Source organism: Heteronotia binoei, chromosome 4 (assembly GCF_032191835.1).
Source record: "Heteronotia binoei isolate CCM8104 ecotype False Entrance Well chromosome 4, APGP_CSIRO_Hbin_v1, whole genome shotgun sequence".
Lineage (NCBI taxonomy): Eukaryota > Metazoa > Chordata > Lepidosauria > Squamata > Gekkonidae > Heteronotia > Heteronotia binoei.
In genome coordinates, this window is record NC_083226.1 from 145,136,085 (window position 1) to 145,153,880 (window position 17,796).

The 17,796-nt window shown below is 41.8% G+C and overlaps 1 protein-coding gene across 2 annotated transcripts in view; it reads left to right on the forward strand.

The window, feature by feature from the left end:
• PDE4D (phosphodiesterase 4D) overlaps positions 1-17,796 on the forward strand; it is a 596,108-nt gene that overhangs the window by 87,383 nt on the left and 490,929 nt on the right. The window contains exon 1 of one of the 2 annotated variants that reach the window (XM_060235953.1): positions 9,567-9,850. The exons of the other annotated variant lie outside the window; for it this stretch is intronic. Coding sequence (XP_060091936.1) covers positions 9,582-9,850 — 269 coding nt within the window. The 5' untranslated portion in view covers positions 9,567-9,581. Of the gene's footprint in view, positions 1-9,566; positions 9,851-17,796 lie in introns of those variants that run through there. 2 annotated transcript variants of the gene reach the window in all.

Here is a 17,796-nt window from a genome sequence, read left to right on the forward strand (position 1 = left end):
TTTCAGTAATGTCACCAAAAATATTTTTAGTTCTGGGCTCAGGATCAAATGCTTAGGAAACAGCATCAAGTGTGTAATGAGCTGAGGGGAACAGGTAACCCTTGGCATGCTGTCTTTTAAAGCCCAGTCAGAATGTTTGTGGCTGGTAAGGAATGCCTGTCGTCTGATTGGTCAGAGGGAGGACTATCGGGATTGCATGTCTGAATCTGCCTGCCTCTATATAAACCCCTCTATATTTGCAAAGTTGCTGTATCAGGCTAGGCTTTTCTGATTGGCTAGCTTTGCAAACACTGGATTGTGTCTAAAGGAGAGTCAGTTTGGTGTAGGGGTTAAGTGTGTGGACTCTTATCTGGGAGAACCAGGTTTGATTCCCAACTCTTCCACTTGCACCTGCTAGCATGGCCTTGGGTCAGCCACAGCTCTGGCAGAGGTTGTCCTTGAAAGGGCAGCTGCTGTGAGAGCCCTCTCCAGCCCCTCCCACCTCACAGGGTGTCTGTTGAGGGGGAGAAAGGTAAAGGAGATTGTGAGCCGCTCTGAGACTCTTCAGAGTGGAGGGTGGGATATAAATCCAATTTCTTCGTTTTCTTCTTGTTCTTCTTCTAATAGATAGTGTTTCCCTACAACTAACACTAGTACTTTGAATCTTTTAGTATGATACATCCTGGTGAAAGAATTTGCATTTAAAAATAGTAGTTTTCTTTCTGTCATCCTTAGAGTGGGCTAGTGGCTGCACCTAACAAAGTGTGTAGAGGAAGAACCTCCAGATTAAAGCTACATGGGATTGAAATCCAGCCAAATTTATGAAGCATTCAATCATCTCTGGTGGCCATGTGTGTCAGTTAGTGGGTGTGCATGGATTCAGTTTTATGATGCATTAAAATTATGAACATTTGGTGTCTCTGCCAAGTGGTCAACTAATTTACAGGAATAATCCAAGGTTTTAGATGTAGTCAGAGGGTAGAACAAGATAGAAGATGATCAAGTAGAAATGCTTGTATGGAACCTGGGGGATGAGGGAGTGGTTCCACCCCTGGAGCCAGGTTTTTGTGAAATTATGAGGAAGGCACGCAGTTCCTGGCTCCATTCCTAAATTCCTGGGCTCCTCTGCACTCCAGTTCACAGCTGCTAAGTCAAGAAGTGACTTTTTCATGCCACTCAACATATCACATACTTATAAGGTGTATAAACACACTTATAAACTTCTGGGAAAGAAATGCCTTCTTTTTTACTCAGGTTTTTTAGCAATAGAATAATTAACAGGCATTCTCACATTCTGACATGCTACTGTTTTATGGTTTCCCACACTAATGCAACCCAGATCAAAGGTTTTCTGAATTTGTTAATTTTATTATTCTGCTGTTGGTTTTTAACTTTGTATCACTTGGCATTCCAAACCCCACCAGCTATATGTGACTCTGCTTACTGTACTTCATTCCTCGTCTGAAGAAGTGCACATGCACACGTTCTGAATAAAACTAAGTTGGTCTTAAAGGTGCAATTGACTCCTATTTTGTTATGTCATTGTTTTCCTATTTATCACATATTCTGGAAGGCTCTCCTCCGCATGCTGTATACTGTATTAATTTACTCTTCGGTAGTTAGCCTTTCACTGACATCAGTGCCAAGAGAGCATGCCTGCTTTTGGTTAAAGGCTGAGTAGAAACACATAATTGTCATACAGAATATTATCAACAGTTCAAAATATAGTTTAGCTGTGGAAGGACAAGCTGTCCAGTGCATGGTGCCTTAGTACATTTTGAAGTCTGACTAATAAAGGCAAGATACAGGCATCCTTTGTTCAGAATTATATTCTGGGAAGGGAGATAAAGTTTGAAGGCCAACTGTAGCATCTTGCACGAACAACATTTTAGAAAGGCATTCATTCATAGGGGCAATGATGTAATAGAAGCAGATATCTCACATTAACAAGACCTGGAGTGTTTTAGGCAGGTAGACTTCATGGGGCCCCAACCTGGATGGTGCAGGCTGGCCTGATCTTGTGAGATATCTGAAGCTAAGCAGAGTCAGCCATGTTTAATGTTTGGATGGGAGACTACTAAGGAAGTCCAGGGTTGCTACACAGAGGCAGGCAATGGAAAACCACCTCTGTTCATGTCTTGCCTTGAAAATCCTATGGGGTCACCGTAAACCGGCTACAGCCTAATAGCACTTTCCAGCACCAGACTTCACAGGCAAAGGTTGCTTGTCTATCAGTCTAGCACATTTCCATCCCATGCTTTCTCTGAGGAACTCAACGTAGCATGTATGGCTCTCTCCCCTGCCTCCATTCTCACAACAATCCTTTGAAGTAAGTTAGATTGAGAGAAAGTGACTACCCAAGGTCACCTGATAAATTTCATCACTGAGTGGAGATCTGAAACCAGTAACACATTTGCCCTAGTCCAGTAATCTATGCACTACAGCACAATGGCTCACTTCATGTATAGTAACGTTTATCTACTTGGTGTTTGATTGAAAAGACCCCTAAATGGACTTTAAGGAGCAGTGCATAGATGCCAAAATCATGATAGTTTTCAGGTTGCCACCAGTGGGGGTTGAGAGGTAGGGTTGCCAGATCCATGTTGGGAAACCCCTGGAGTTTTGGAGATGGATCCTGGGGAGGACGGGGACCTCAGTGGGGTACAATGTCATAAAGTCCATCCTCCAAAGCATCCACCCTTCAAAGCTCTTAATAGTCTGTGACCCTCATACCTACAGGACCACCTCTCCCATTACAGCCCCCCTCCGTGTTCCCTTTAGTCATCATCTAGGGCCTCTTGCAGGTGCTTGGTCCCAGGATGGCTCAGTTAGCTGTAACCGGGGAATGGCCTTCTCAGTTGTAGCTCCTACCCTGTGGAATGCACTCCTGGATTACACCCATGGCCTACTGAATTTATTTTGTTTCTGCAGGGCATGCAAAGCTGAATTGTTTAGGTTGGCCTTTGGAGGGTAACCACATGTTTGAGCTGTTTTGATAGTGGTATGGTATAGTGGAATGGTGACAGACACATATTTTAATATTTAATAATTTAATATTTGTTATTTGTTTAAAATATTGTTTCTGCTGTATTGGTTTTAATATAAATCACCATAAGAACCCTTCAGGTGAGAGGCATCTAAAAAATTCAATAAACCATAAAAATAAATTACATTTTGTTCAGGGGAGTTGGCCTTTGTAGTCTGGGGATGAGATGTAATCCCCAGGAATTCCCTGGGCCCACCTTGGAAGCTCTTCTCCATGGCAGGCCTGCAATCTTGCAGTCCCCCTGCCGTGGCAACCAAACATCGCTGCTTGTGGTAACTTACTGAGCACTGTTTGACTTTATAGGAATACACACATACATACAGGAAACCACCGCAGATGGATTGAACAACACATATTGCTGGTGAAAAAGTCTTAAAGACCACTTAAATCCTTTGCAAACAACATTCTATTATATTCATAGAACACATCAAAAGAGCATGTTATACTTCTCATATATTACATACATTTTTCATATCATTGCATTTAGAACATAAACCCTTATCAAAACATAAACTCTTATCAAAGTTCTTAAAGTTACAGTCCCATGCACTTGCCATTAGTGTGTCCTGCAGTCATCACTTCACGATTTAAATATCCAGCATGAAATACAGATGCCAACTTTTCTTATCTGATGGGTGATGTTGTCAGGTAGCACTTGTAGACTGTAAAGTAGCTGTATTTCTTTCAAAAAATAGGCAGTAACATGAATCCTAGGTTGACTTCATGTTTCTGTAATCCTTCTTCTTGGCCACAACTAAGATCAGAACCAGTGTTCTTAAAGTCCTTACTCTGGCTTTACACAGCTCTCAGTCACTCATCATAGCACTATAGTTATAGGAAGATAGCAGTAATTTGCACCTTTCTCTTTATGCTCGTAGAAGAAAACAAACCTATGCAAAGCAATGAATGAATAATATTTTTGTTGCCTGGCATGTTTGGCTAGTAAAAGGTATACAGCAGCAGGATAAGAAAGTTGCCTACGCAAATCACATTGCAAGGATTTTTTTCAGTGCCTAAGGTAAACATTCTTTGTTTAAATTGCTGTGTGCTCATTGTGCAATGGTAGAACTACTTGAAATTCAAGTTAAACCTTCACTTCCTCTTAGGGTGGACACACGGTAAACCATTTGTCAGGCACAAATGTGTTTGTTTCAAGAATGTCCAAGTGCATTTAGTTTGAGTTTTCATTGTTTATTAGGAAAATATTCAGCATAGGCACAAATAAGTGCAAGTAAGCCTGTTGTGAGTAACAGGATTCTTCCATTTCTCTAGGGTTGCCAGACTCAACTTAGGAAAGCAATGAATTTATTATGGCACCAAGCCAGCAAGTCAATAACAACACAATACATAACCAGTATAGAAGGATTTGTTAAAATATAAAAACCAAAGTCTAAAAGAAATTTAAGACTCAAGAAATATCTGAGAACTTTGGGGTGTCAGCCAGGAGACATTGGGGTGGAGCCAGAGACAAAATTGTGACAAGTACAACTGAACTCTGAAGGAAGTTCTGTCCATCAGATTTAAGAGGACCGCACACCTTTTAAATGCCTTCCCTTCACTGGAAATAATGGTGGATAGGGGCACCTTCTTTTGGGGCTCATAGAACTAGTCCCCTTGGTCCAATCTTTTTGAAACTTTTTTTAGGAGAGGCACTAGATGATGCTATGCTGAAAAGTTAGTGCCTCTACTTCAAAACACAGGCACCCCAGAGCCCAGATACCCACAGATTGATTCTACATTATACCCTTTGGGGACCTGTCTCCATAGGGTATAATGGAGTGCCCAGTGGACATTCAGTGCCCCTCCTTTCTGATAACCCTGAAGTGAGGGATCAGGGGATCCCCTGTCCCCAGCTAGGGATGGGCAACCCTAAGATCCTCTGATTTCAGATGCTAGACTAACAGTGATGAGTGGTGCTAGACTTTGAAATGTCAAAGATACCCAACCCCTCAAATATAGTAGAAACTGCAAACATAACTAATAAAATACATGCACCTTAAATGAACTGCATTGAATCACTGTCAGATTTTTAAACAAAAGCCACTAAGAATAGTCTTTTACTAAATATGAAGAATTTGTTTATTTTTTCTTTGACTTTGGTTTGTAATGACAACTTGATTAAGGGCTGATGAAGGAACATGGACACAGAGCTGGCCAAGAGTGCATTTTTCAGTGTTCAGAATGTTTGTAAATAACATGCGGAAATATATTTTGATGTATACAGGAACCTCCTAGTGTATAATGATGATAACTTCGTTGCTGAACTTGAAGCAAACTTAGCATGCTTCAAAAGCCTTTTGATGGAGGCATCTCTTTAATATGCCCTTGTGGCCCTTTAAATTATATAAAAGGTGTTGGTTTCTAGTTTGGGTAATAATGGTAGCTCAATGGTAGAGCATGTGTCTTACACACAAGTTCGCAATTTCTTTTCTTTTCTTGGTATTTTTGTATATTTGGGTGTGTTGTGTGTCTGCCTGCACCTGAAAGTCGTGTAGGCCTCTGGCGACTGACCCCTACAAGGGGCCTGGAGGATATTCAGAGAGGTGGCTGAATAGAGCCTATCTCTGCCTTCCAGCTCTGGTATTCCAAGGAGGTCTGTCATCCAAGTATTTCCTGTATTGTGCAGGGGGTTGGACTAGATGACCCTGGAGGTACCTTCCAACTCTATGATTCTGTGATTCTAAGTACTCGTCAGAGTTGACCTTCCTTAACTTCTGAAAGCTGATGGGACTGAGCTTGCCTGGGCTGTTTAGGTTAGGGCACACGCTCCCAACTGCAATCTGCTGTTATAGGTTGGACATGTCAGGAAGAGCTTTTCTTTGCCTGAATCCCTGGAAAGCCTCTGCCAGTCTAATATATACAACTGTATACAGCTAGATGGACCTTAGACTTCTACTTGCTTACATTATACGTGTTTGATAGCAGGGGCGGGGGGATTAAATTCATGTTCTCTTGTGACAGGTGGCAGTCTGATTATGCCAGCCATTAGGTCCACCAGGTCAAACATCTTCACAATTTCATATGTGCCTATTAAAGCAGTGAACTGAAAGTAAAGGGGCTTCAAGCAGTAAGTAGTATATTTGCATGTGTGGAAGTTGGGGACTAGCTTGTTTGTTTGCAGCTGTGCCTCTTCCTATAGCAAAGCCCTGCCTGAATATGCAGCTGTCTGTGTGCGCAGTATTGATAGTATCTTCGGATAATGGCTTTGACCACAGTGTTGGTAAAGGTTGCTATTTTAGATGACGTTCAAGATAATTAGACAAATTCGTGGAGCATAGCTCTGGAGGCATTAGGCACTGAGTAATGGTTCCTGAAAGGGAAACAATGGCAGAAATAGGCATGCCAGTTTCCATTTGGGAAGTTTCTGGAGATTTGGGGGGTGGAACTTTGGGAGGGCAGAGTTTGGGAAGGAATCTCAGAGGAGATATGATACCATAGAGACTGCCTTCCAAAGGTGCTTTTTCTCCAGAGGAACTGATCTCTGTAGTCTGGAGATGGCTTGTAATTCCAGGAGAAGTCAGTGCCCTACCTGGAAGTTGTTGGCAAGCCTAATTTCCAGAGTCTACCTGTGTGTCCAGCAATTGTCCTGTGGGAGATATACTTCTATGTTTCATAGACTCACTTGTAAGCCTTTTAGGCTGCCTTCCACATGACTGCTGCCAGGTATTTGCTTCATGACCCACACACAATATTCACCAGTGAGTTGGTTCCCAGCCACCTCGTAGATACAAGAAACAAAATGGTAACCAAAGCTTGTCCCTTAATATGATTTAGGTGATCATGATGTCAGTAAGCCTAATTAACAGTGAAAACCAGATGGAGTGATGGCTAGAGTGTCAGGGTTGAAATTTCAAGCCCCAGATTTGAATCCCTTCTGTGTCATGAAAGCTCACTAAGTGGTCATTCTCCACCTAACCTGCCACACAAGGTTGTTGTGAGCATGAAATGGAGGAGGGGAGAATGATGCTGTAAGCTTTTCTGGTCCCTGTTGGAGACAAAATTGGGTGTAAATACCTAAGGTTTTTTTAATGGTTTCTTGGTAGATTTTCAGTATATTTATTTATTATTTATTGTTGGGATTTATATCCCATCCACCCCACCAGGGCAGGTTCAGGGTGGGTTAGTTGACAATTGGTCAACAGAAGATGTAAGGGCAATGTTTAGGAGCAATGTAGAAGTGAAGAGATGGATGAATAATAAGGAAGGGTACATCCAGTCAAAGCTAAATATTTTTTAAGTACTGTTGTTTTCAACTGGAGAGTGTTATGGACAAGCATAGATCCAGAGGAGTTAGCCATGTTGATCTGTTGCTGCAAAATAGTAAAGAGTTCAGTAGCACCTTTAAGACTAACAAATTTTATTGTTGCGTAAGCTTTCAAGAAACAGCTCTCGGTCTCACCCAGCCTGGATTGTGCATTCTATCTCTTTCATGACTTCTGCAACTGCTTTGCACTTACTTGGCACTCACTTTCTGCATCCACTTCCCCCCCTTACCACATATATATCTTTGGCCAGTTTCTACATCCCCTCCATGCATCTGATGAAGGGAGCTGTGTTTCTTGAAAGCTTATGCTACAATAAAATTTGTTAGTCTTAAAGATGCTACTGGACTCTTCACTGTTATGGGCAAGCATGACTCTTTCCAGCTGGTTTCAGAAGGGTAGCCATGTTAGTCTGCAACAGAAGAGCTGGATTTGAGTGCAGTGGCACCTTAGAAGGCTTCAGACTTGAAAACCAGGGCTTTTTTGAGTAGGAACGCACAGGAACACAAGTTCTGGCTGGTTGGCGTAATATGCAAATGAGTTCCTGCTGGACTTTTTCTACAAAAAAACCGTGTGTGAAACAATGGTGATGTCAGGGGGTGTAGCCTAATATGCAGAGTTCCTGCTGGGCTTTTGTTGAAAACATATCCTGAGAATCTCATTGGTCTCTATTACAATGCTTCTGGATTTAACTCTAACTGTTTTGAACTGAAAAAAAACTGGGTATAACAATGTTTCTATTTTGATCAATTTTAGCCTGTAATAATAAACTTTTTAAACTACTGTACAGCAAGCAAATCCTATTGCTGCTGTTTCTGTTAATAATAATGAATAATAATAACAAATAGGAATCTTCATTGATTTAAATATGAAATTCATGCACCGAAGTTTACACAGTAAGAGTTGTGAGCTCAATAATCTTTGCCTTTCTGCCCCTCGTGCTGAACTGGAGAAAACTGATGATGCTGATAAAGGCTTTTTCCTTTCCTTTGCAACTAAGCAGCATCGGGTGTAGTTCTGAAAAAAATTCATTTGGGCTATTTGAAAGACAATAAATTAGTCTGCAAGAAAAATGCAGCTTTATGTAATTGTTTGGAACAGCCATGAATCCCTTGTTCAGAATGAGATCTAATAATCGGAAAGAGCAGGAATCATGGTGCTTGCATTAAGTTAATTACTCTGAGCCATTTTAAAGCAATAATTGTAACATTTAAGAAATAGTTAATGCTTACAGGAAGCTACTGGCTTGGGAATTAGTATGATCTAATTAGATGGCTGTACTCAGCAGCATCATAGCTTTTAAGTTGGTTTGTGCACAGTAGCAGTTAGATATACCAATTTGTTTTGTATTGCTCATGGGACCAGCCTAAGATATTTTGGTGACTGAGGTGGAAACTCTGTCCTACATTTATGTACACCTCCCCCTGCCAATTTTGGTAGGGGTTGCATTTGAGCAAGGTTTGTATATTCCCCAAGTTCTAGCTACTAGGTGAACATATGCCTCACAGCAAGACCACTTCAGGTTTCTGAGGAGAAACTTGAGAAGTTCTTTCTGTCAGCGAGATCAATTATCCTGGTGTGGCAAGTTGGTAAAAAGAAAAAAAAAATGTTGCTGGGCCAGTGTTCGGTTTTTTACGTCTCTCTGACAAGCTCTAACTTGCTGACAAAATAATGTATGACAGGGCAAGAGGTTGGAGGGAAACGGAGAAGCAAACAGGCACACACAAAAAAGAGAAGCTAATATCCAACATTTCCATTCCCTGCGAAATAATCGGGGAGGGCGGGGGGGGGGGGGAGAGACTAGCCAAACAAAATGAACAGGCTGATGGTTTGAGACCTCCTCCCCTTTCCAGCGCTCTCTCTCCTTGCGCGTGTGTGTGTACATAATCGGGAGTCACTCTGGCAGCTGCGGTGCATTAGTTCCAATACTTTGACAGGCAGCCTGGTTACGTGGGCACAGAAGCTCTTTCGTAGCACACCATTTGTTCCCTCCGCACTCACTCGCAAGTAGAGTCCGCCGGAGTGACTGGTCTTAGGCTAGAAGAGGAGTGGCAATGCCTAACAGGCTCACTGGAGGAGATTGCTTTATTTCCCCCACACACTGCCGTTCATTATGTGTACACTCTGAAGGGAGGGAAAACCATGCTGAAAGCAGAACAGGCTGAATCAGAGTCAAAGCTCTGCATAGTGGCTCAGGACCGATAAGCAAATGAACTCTCTCGATATATTTTAAAGCTGCAGAAGGAAATATATTGCATTACTGAAACTTCCCTAATACCAGTTGCTTTGGGAACATGGCTCAGCAAACAAGCCCAGACACCTTGACTGTACCTGAAGTGGATAATCCACATTGTCAGAACCCGTGGCTCAATGAGGATCTTGTGAAGACGCTGCGGGAGAACCTGTTGCAGCACGAAACGCTCAGGACATCCAGGAAGTCATCTTCCATCTCTCCTAAACTGTCACCGGTCATTTCTCCCAGGAATTCTCCAAGGCTTTTGCGCAGGATGCTTTTAAACAGCAACATACCAAAACAGCGGCGCTTCACTGTGGCACATACCTGGTAAGAATGGCATACTTCCCTGCCCCCATTCCTTCCCCCCCCCCCCCCCACTTGGCATGGCATTTTTTAAAAATGTATTTTTCATGCCAGATTCCAAAGAATTAAACAAAACTTCCAGCCCATAAGGACAGGAAAAGCAGTAAACATTTATCCAGTTCCTCTCAAGCCGTTTCTCTTTTTTAAAATGAATCAAAATGAACTGTATTCCAGATAACAAAAAAGGGAAGTCAGCCCTGCTGCCAAAACTGCGTTTCCTTTCTGATTTATTTAAAAGGTTGCCTTTTCCCCCTTCCTCTTCTTTCTGGCCAGTTTTATGTGAGGAGCATGAAAAGAACATGTTTATTGGATTGGCTGCTAAAGTTAGAATGATGGTGACTTGAGGGGTTCCCCCCCTGTACTCTTTGTGGAAGAGCAGTGCCCCACACTGAGATATATTTCTATATGAAAGCTAAATGAAAACAGCGATGGCAAGCTCACAGTGAACCTCTAGGTCCATGTATTCAAATAATGGCCATAGGAAGGGAGAATGGAATAACTTACTTTATTACTTATAAAGCAAGTTATTCCCATTCTCCTTTATATACTGAATTATATGTCTTGTAACAGGGCAACTGGTCCTGTTCATGTATGTCTTTCTTTTCAGTAAAATCTGATACTTAGGTTTTTCTCTGAGGATAGTCCATTGGCTTTTGTTTTGATGGTTTTGACATCTGTTTGATGTGCTCTGGTATTTTAAAATTTTGGCTGGCCTTTTAATCTGATTTTTTTCCTCTTGGAAAAAAATACCAGTGTGTTAGCAAGAATGATTTTGTAATGGAAAGGGGAGAGAGGAATCATGTGTTGGTCAGAGAGCAAGTCTTGCAGACATGTTGATTTCATTTGTTTCAATTTGTTGAAGAAGCATAGGCATATCTTAGTGTGTGTGTATCTCTAGGTGTGTATTTATTTTATATATTTATTACTTGCTTGTCAGCTAAAAAGCCTCTGGCTAACAACATACATTCTTTTTCTGTTCATTAGCACTGATGGGCTTTAGCAGGCTCTGGTGGAATGCTAGTTGCCTAGGGACTGCAGATAAAGAGAAAGACATTGGCTTCTGTCACTGGCCAGCGGTCCAAAGGACGTTGAGCAATGGGATTTTATTTTGGCATATCTAAAAGGAACATCTCTCCATGTATGTTCCAATGTGCCAACTATAGTCTTTGGCTTGCTACACACTGGCTGTTTCCCTGTTTAAGGTAGCCCACCTGCCATTTACCAGAGCCCATTTTTTTGGGTAGTACTTCCTACCCTTTCAAATAGGCTCCCTGAGGAAGTGAGTGGGCACCATCTTGAGATGTTATTAGGAGGCACTGCAAAGCCATTTTATTTGCTAAAGTATTTTTAAGGGGTGTGAGTTAAAGGCAATTTGGGAGAGGGGGAGCAGTTACCTAGAATATTATTGTACTTTGTATGTTTTAAAATGTGGAATTGTAAGCCACAGTGAGCCACAAAGGAAAGGCACCAGGGAAATCTGTATATTTTAATAAATAAAAATCTAACATATTGTTGATAATACCCCATCTTGAGAATAATTTGATTTAAAGGTGGGATGTAAAACTTTATATAACATGTAAAATAGGGAGACTGTATCCTCCTGGCTCCTCTGGAAAGTGGTAGAATTTAAAGAACTGCCTTCACTCTTATTTATTTATTTTATTTATTTATTTATTTAATGATTTATATCCCGCCCTTCCCAACAAGTGGCTCAGGGCGGCTCACAACACAAAATTTCATATAAATAAGATTTAAGCATAAAAACAGTTAAAATAATTAATACATTTAAAATTTTAAGACATTTAAAACATTTAAAACATTAGGGACAGCAGAATTCTAGTATAACCACACTTGGTTTCTTGTACCAGCTAGTTATAGGCCAGCCGGAAGAGGGTTGTCTTACAGGCCCTGCGGAACTGACCAGGGAAAAAAGCTGAGTTCTGACCTATAGTAGCTAAGCCCTGTAAGAGAAACCAACCAGACTTTTTACATACTTGCGGGTGGGATATGTTTGCGTGTGATATATACATTGCTAGGACATGTACACAGTACACACTAGGACAGATCAAAATGCTTAGAATGTGAGCAGAAGTGGGCATTCTGGCAATGCTCCTGCTCACAGGTGAGCATGTTGGCTCCATTGTCACCCACCCACGTTCTTCTGAATGTGAGCAGAGTGCCTGTGCATGCAAGCTGTGTCCTTGTAGAACACATGCATGACCCCATGAAGCTACCATAGACTAGTTAGAGCAGTGGTCTGTCAAGACCAATACTGTCTTCTCTGGCAGGCAGTAGTTCTCCAAAGCCTCAGGTAGAGGTCTTACACATCACCTGTTGCCTGACCCTTAACTGGAGATGCCAGAAATTGAATCTGGGACCTTCTGCAAGCCAGGCAGATGCTGCGTCACTGAGCTGTGGCCACTTATAGGAAAATATGAGGAGAGCACACTTAGTCACAAGCAGGGGTTGGTGCCAGCCTGCTCCACCCTTCTGCAGACATTGGCTTCTACCTCCATATATCATACATACAGGGCTACTGTGTGTCCAAAAAGTAAATTGGACTGGAGAAGAATTGTAAGTGGTAAGGCCACAAGGCTCTTCAACTAAAACAAGCATACCGCTGCATACTGTCTGGAAAGAAGAAGGAGAGTTATTGAGAAGGAGAGTTAAGTATATTAGAGGAAATTGCTGTAAAATTAGTAGGAAATGGAGCACTGGAGCAAACATAAGTAGGAGAGGCTATGGCTCAGTGGTAGAGCATTTGCTTGTCATGCAGAAGGACCCAGGTTGAATCCCCAGCACCCCCTGTTAAAAGGACCAGGAGCAGGTGATAAGAAAGACTGAGATACTGGAGAGCCGCTGCCAGTCTGAGTAAACAGTACTGACCCCCATGGACCAAGGGTCTGATTCAGTATAAGGCAGAGGCATATGTTTATGTGAGGATTCAAAGATCCACCATGGAATGACTTTTCCAAACCCACTGTCATGACCACTGGAACACAGAATACTGTCTGTGGACCAATAGAATAATGTTAGACTCCAGTGGTACCTCTAAGACCAACGAAGTTTTATTCAAGGTATGAGCTTTCGTGTGCAAGAACCTTCAGATGAAATGAGCTGGAAGAGACTTATTTGAACTTATAGACAGGGTTGAAAAGCGAATTAGCATATAACATGATAATGACGTTTGGAGACAAAACAGGAACAAGCCAAGTGTACAGCATCAACAGCTATATGGATCCAATTAAGGGGGAACAAGAGTTGAAGCAATAAATATGTCAAAATAGGAGATAAGTGTGTAAGAGAATCTTTTCTAATTTCCTTCCTTAACTGAGAGTCGACTTTCATCACTATTCCATACTTCAACTATCTCATCCTGAATCAGGCTGTTCTTGGGGGGACGGGATCGTCCCCCAAGTAAAATGAAGGATGCCCCCAAGATATATAAACCCACTGGTGGCCTTGTTTCAAATAGCTTCCTGTTAGGCATGGATTCATTAATTCAATAGTATGAGAAATAATGCTACTGGTTTTACATAGGAGAAGAATTTACATCATTGTCCTGAATATCAGGAACAAACATCTTTCAATAGTAAGAATATATGAATATGTTGGAATAGATGAAATGAGATTCAGGAATTTGTTCCCCTCCTTTGAAAACTCCTAATTACTGTAAATATATTAATTTCTGATGGCTAAATGATATGTCCTGACCAGAGTTCCTTCAAAATATGCTTCTCACATTTGCAGAGAATGTTCTTTGACTTCTTCTGGGATTGTCTTCTGCAATTATTCTCTGTGTTATTTTTTTTTGTTCTGAATAACATTGACAGACAGCTGTACAACTCAACACAACAATTACTTGGACATGGCATGCAAAAATAAGGACTCTATCCAGAGAGTCTATTTAGAGAGATAAGTGGAATTGCTTCTTTTTAAACAGTGGCACTGTTTTACTGCTGAATGAATTGATGCCAATTCCGAAAACTGCTGAATATGTTGCTGATGAGGCTTAGACTATGTATGGCAATTCTTTGTTGTATCTTTTTTGTGTTTAATAAAGATGGTACTTCTATATCAATAATTTTCAGGCCATCTGCCTCAAATCATACTACTGGCACAAGCTCTGTGGAAATGAATGAAAATTGCATTACAGGGTTAAAAGGACATGAGATGCCCCGCTGGATCAGACTGGTAGTTCATCTAGTCCACCATCCTGTTTCATGCAGTGACCAACTAGGTTGGTCTTGGAAGGGACAGAGGCTAAGGCCTTCTCCTGAATTGCTTCCTAGCACTGCTATTCAGAGATTTGTTGCAGAGGTCTGACTGTGTAGCTTCGTTTTGATCAATGTGGGTAGCTAATGGACCTGTCCTCCATCAATTGCTCTAATTCCCATTTTAAAGCCAACTGTGTTCCTAGCCCTACATCCACTGGCAGTGATTCCCAGATCATTATTACTGATTCACTGAAGAACTACTTTCTTTGGGCAGTTCTGAACTTATTGTCCATTGCAGATAGGGAGAAAAATCCTGTTTTATCTATTTTCTCCACTCTATGCATAATTTTATAAATGTTTGTCATGCTCATCCTTAGTGGTCTTTTTTCTGAACTGCAGATGCCCAAACTTTTTGGGCTTTCCTCATAGGAATGGTGCTCCAACCCCTTAATTCACAGTCATAGATGCTCTCTTATGCTGTCTGACTGAAGATTTTTTTAAAATGTGTTGTAATCTGCCTTGAACGTCAGTGAGAGAGGAGAGTTATAAATAAGATAAACAAATAGTTGGTGCCCCTCGGTAGTAACTGAAGGCTTGTTTACACAAACCATCTGGGTGTCTGTAGGAAATGTTTGCAGGTAGTTGCTGTTACTCTTTGGTGAGTTGGTTGTTTGCTGTCATATATAGCATCCGGCATACATTGATCAGCCTGATTTAATTTATGTTACATATTCTAGAAACTGCCTCAGAACCAAAGTTTTTGAGGTGGCTCTTTTGAGGAGGGGTTTCTCAATATATATAGAGAAAATTCAGTCTAGCGCGTAGCTCCCAGTAAAGAGAATAAACTCAACACGAACCTCCATGTGAAAGATTTCAAGGACTCTTTTCCCACATCTGCAGCATGCCCCACAGATATGTAAGCAATCCCTGAGTTTATAACATGTTGATGATTTTGGCTTGGTATGTTCATATGGACTTCGTAATTAACCGCTGTTTATCTGTTTGTCTTATCCTGTGTCATACCACTTTAAGTTGTCACATTGTTTGCTTTATTACTGAAGAAACTTCTCTATTGGATAAAATCCTGTTTGTTGCTGGAGCCAGTCACAGATGCTTGAAGAAGTTCATAACAGGAAATGCATCCAACAGAATACACCAGGCCTCTGTCAGTCTCCTTCCCACCCTCTGGCAATTTCAAATGTGTGAACACCCTAAAAAAAGTATTTGGACATCCTACAAATGGCCCTTTATACTGGTGTTCAGTTCTGTTGTTAGCTCATTTATGCGGTTGACCATCACTGCCTTGACAGCTGGCAGTTCTTACAGGTCAACTTTATCACACTGGGTAGCAGTGTGTGTGAACAAGATTTTGGGGTGCGGGTGGGGACCGTAAGTTAAATATGAGCAGCCAGTGTGATGCAGCAACAAAAAAGGCTAATGCAACTTTGGGGTCTATTAGCATCCAAAATGCAAGATAGTCCTGCTATATACTACATTGGTCAGGCAGCACTTGGAGTATTGTGTGCAGTTATGGAAGCCTCACTTCAAAAAGCATGTGGACAGGATGGAGCAAGTGCATAGGAGAGTGATGAAAATAATCAAGGGCCTGGAGACCAAGCCCTATGAGGAAAGGCTGAGGGACTTGGGAATGTTCAGTCTGGAGAAGAGGAGGTTGAGGGGGGACATGATTGCTTACTTTAAGTATTTGAAGGACTGCTACTTAGAGGAGGGCAGGAAGCTGTTCCTGTTGGCAGCAGAGGAGAGGGCTCACAATAATGGTTTTTAATTAAGGGTGGGAAGGTACTGGTTGGCTATTAGGAAAAAGCTTTTTTACATCAAGAGTTGTTCAACAGTGGAATCAGCTACTGAGGGAGGTGGTGAGCTTCCCCTCACTGGCAGTCTTTAAGCAGTGGCTGGATGAACACTTGTCAGAGATGCTCTAGGCCAGGGATGTCAAACATGTTGCCTGGGGACCAAATCAGACCCCTGGAGGGCTCCTATCAGCCCCTTGAGCAACTGGTTGTTGTCTGCTACCTTCTCCCTCTTTCTTGCTTCCTTCTGCATCACAGCTTGCTTTCCCAGGAGCTGCAGAGCAAAGCCTCTATTTTCTCAATTGGTTGAGGCTCCTTCCTTGGGGAGGAGGGGGGGTAGCTTGCTTTGCCAGGCTCTCTCAGTTGCACAGCAGAGCGACTGAGTCAAGCCGCTCTTCCTTCTGTTGGCTGACTCTCCTCTCCCTCCTGGTCCCCTGGGGAAGGAAGGAAAGACCCAAAGCTTCCTTTGCCCAGTACCCTGGATTGCATGGAAGATATACAAAGAAAACACCATTAAGACCAAAAGTGTTAATGTTTTAAGCGTGTTTTATTTTAAGCTTTTAAAAACTCTTTAATTGTGTTTGTCTGTGTCCTTTATAAAGTTTATATCTCTGCTACCTGACATTACATTTTATGACACACATAGCCCAGCCTAACAGGGTCTCGTTTATGTCAGATCCAGCCCTCATAACAACTGTGTTTGACACCCCTACTCTAGGATGATCCTGCATTGAGCAGGGGGTTGGACTCACTTGATGGTTTATATGGTCCTTTCCAACTCTGTGATTCTGTGATAATTAGTAACAGAACTTTCCCCAGCTTCTAAATATTCTGTTAGAGACAGGGCCTCAAGGATTGCATTTAGTATTTAAAATACCAGCTTCTCATCGATTTTTGTAGGTGCATTAGGTACTATTATGTATATTGATTTCTATCCCTACCCTAATAACTCTTTATGAAAACTGAAGAAGATTAAGCTCAGTGTTTGTCGGGAGCTGTCGCTGTCAACTATAGCTTGCAAGACCCTCCTTCAGTAGTTGTCGTAGTAGTAATGAATTAATTGCCATCAGTTTTCATTTACTGGCAATAAATGCCATGTGGGTTTTTTTTTTATTGTCCGCTCTCTTAAAGCTCTTTGAGCCTTTTTGTGACTCAATTATCCTGGCCAGAGTCCTCTATGAGGAGCTGCTGCCTCCACTGAAATGAATAGAATCAGATGCTATAGAAAAACTACATCTCCCAGTCTCCTTGGAGTCAATGATGCCAGTCTTCCAGTTATAGGAAGCAAGGCAGGACACTGACCCTTTAGTCCTCTCTATCAGCTGTCCCAGCCTCTGTTTCTACAACCATTGCCAAGTCCAGTAGCTGAAGACAGAAGGAAGCAGTTTGACTGGAATTCTTCTCTGGTTCAAATCATTATCCATGCTGGAGGACAACTGGGGAGGTGGGGGTGGAAAAAGTAGTGCTCTATTTGGAAGGTGATCAAGTATTGTGAACAGTGTTCCCTCTTAGCTGAGTTAATGTGAGCTAGCTCACAGTTTTTTAGCCTATGACTCATATTTTTGTCTTAGCTCAGGAAGGATAGCCTCAGAACAAACTAATTTATGCAGTAGCCAAATTGCTCACTCACAACTTTAATGCCAGTAGTTCACAAAGTAGGATTTTTTCTCACAAGACTCCACAGCTTAGAGGGAACGTTGATTGTGAACTGGAGTAATTCATATCCTGAACTAAAACTGTTATCCCAAATTTCATTGACTGCTCCCTTGATCTATCAGCTGGGATTTATAAACTGCCATACCAGCAATTCCATAATTTTGATGACACAACCAAAAAGGCCCTTTCTCAGGTTGTCATCTAGCCTCAGATGGCGGGGCACCCA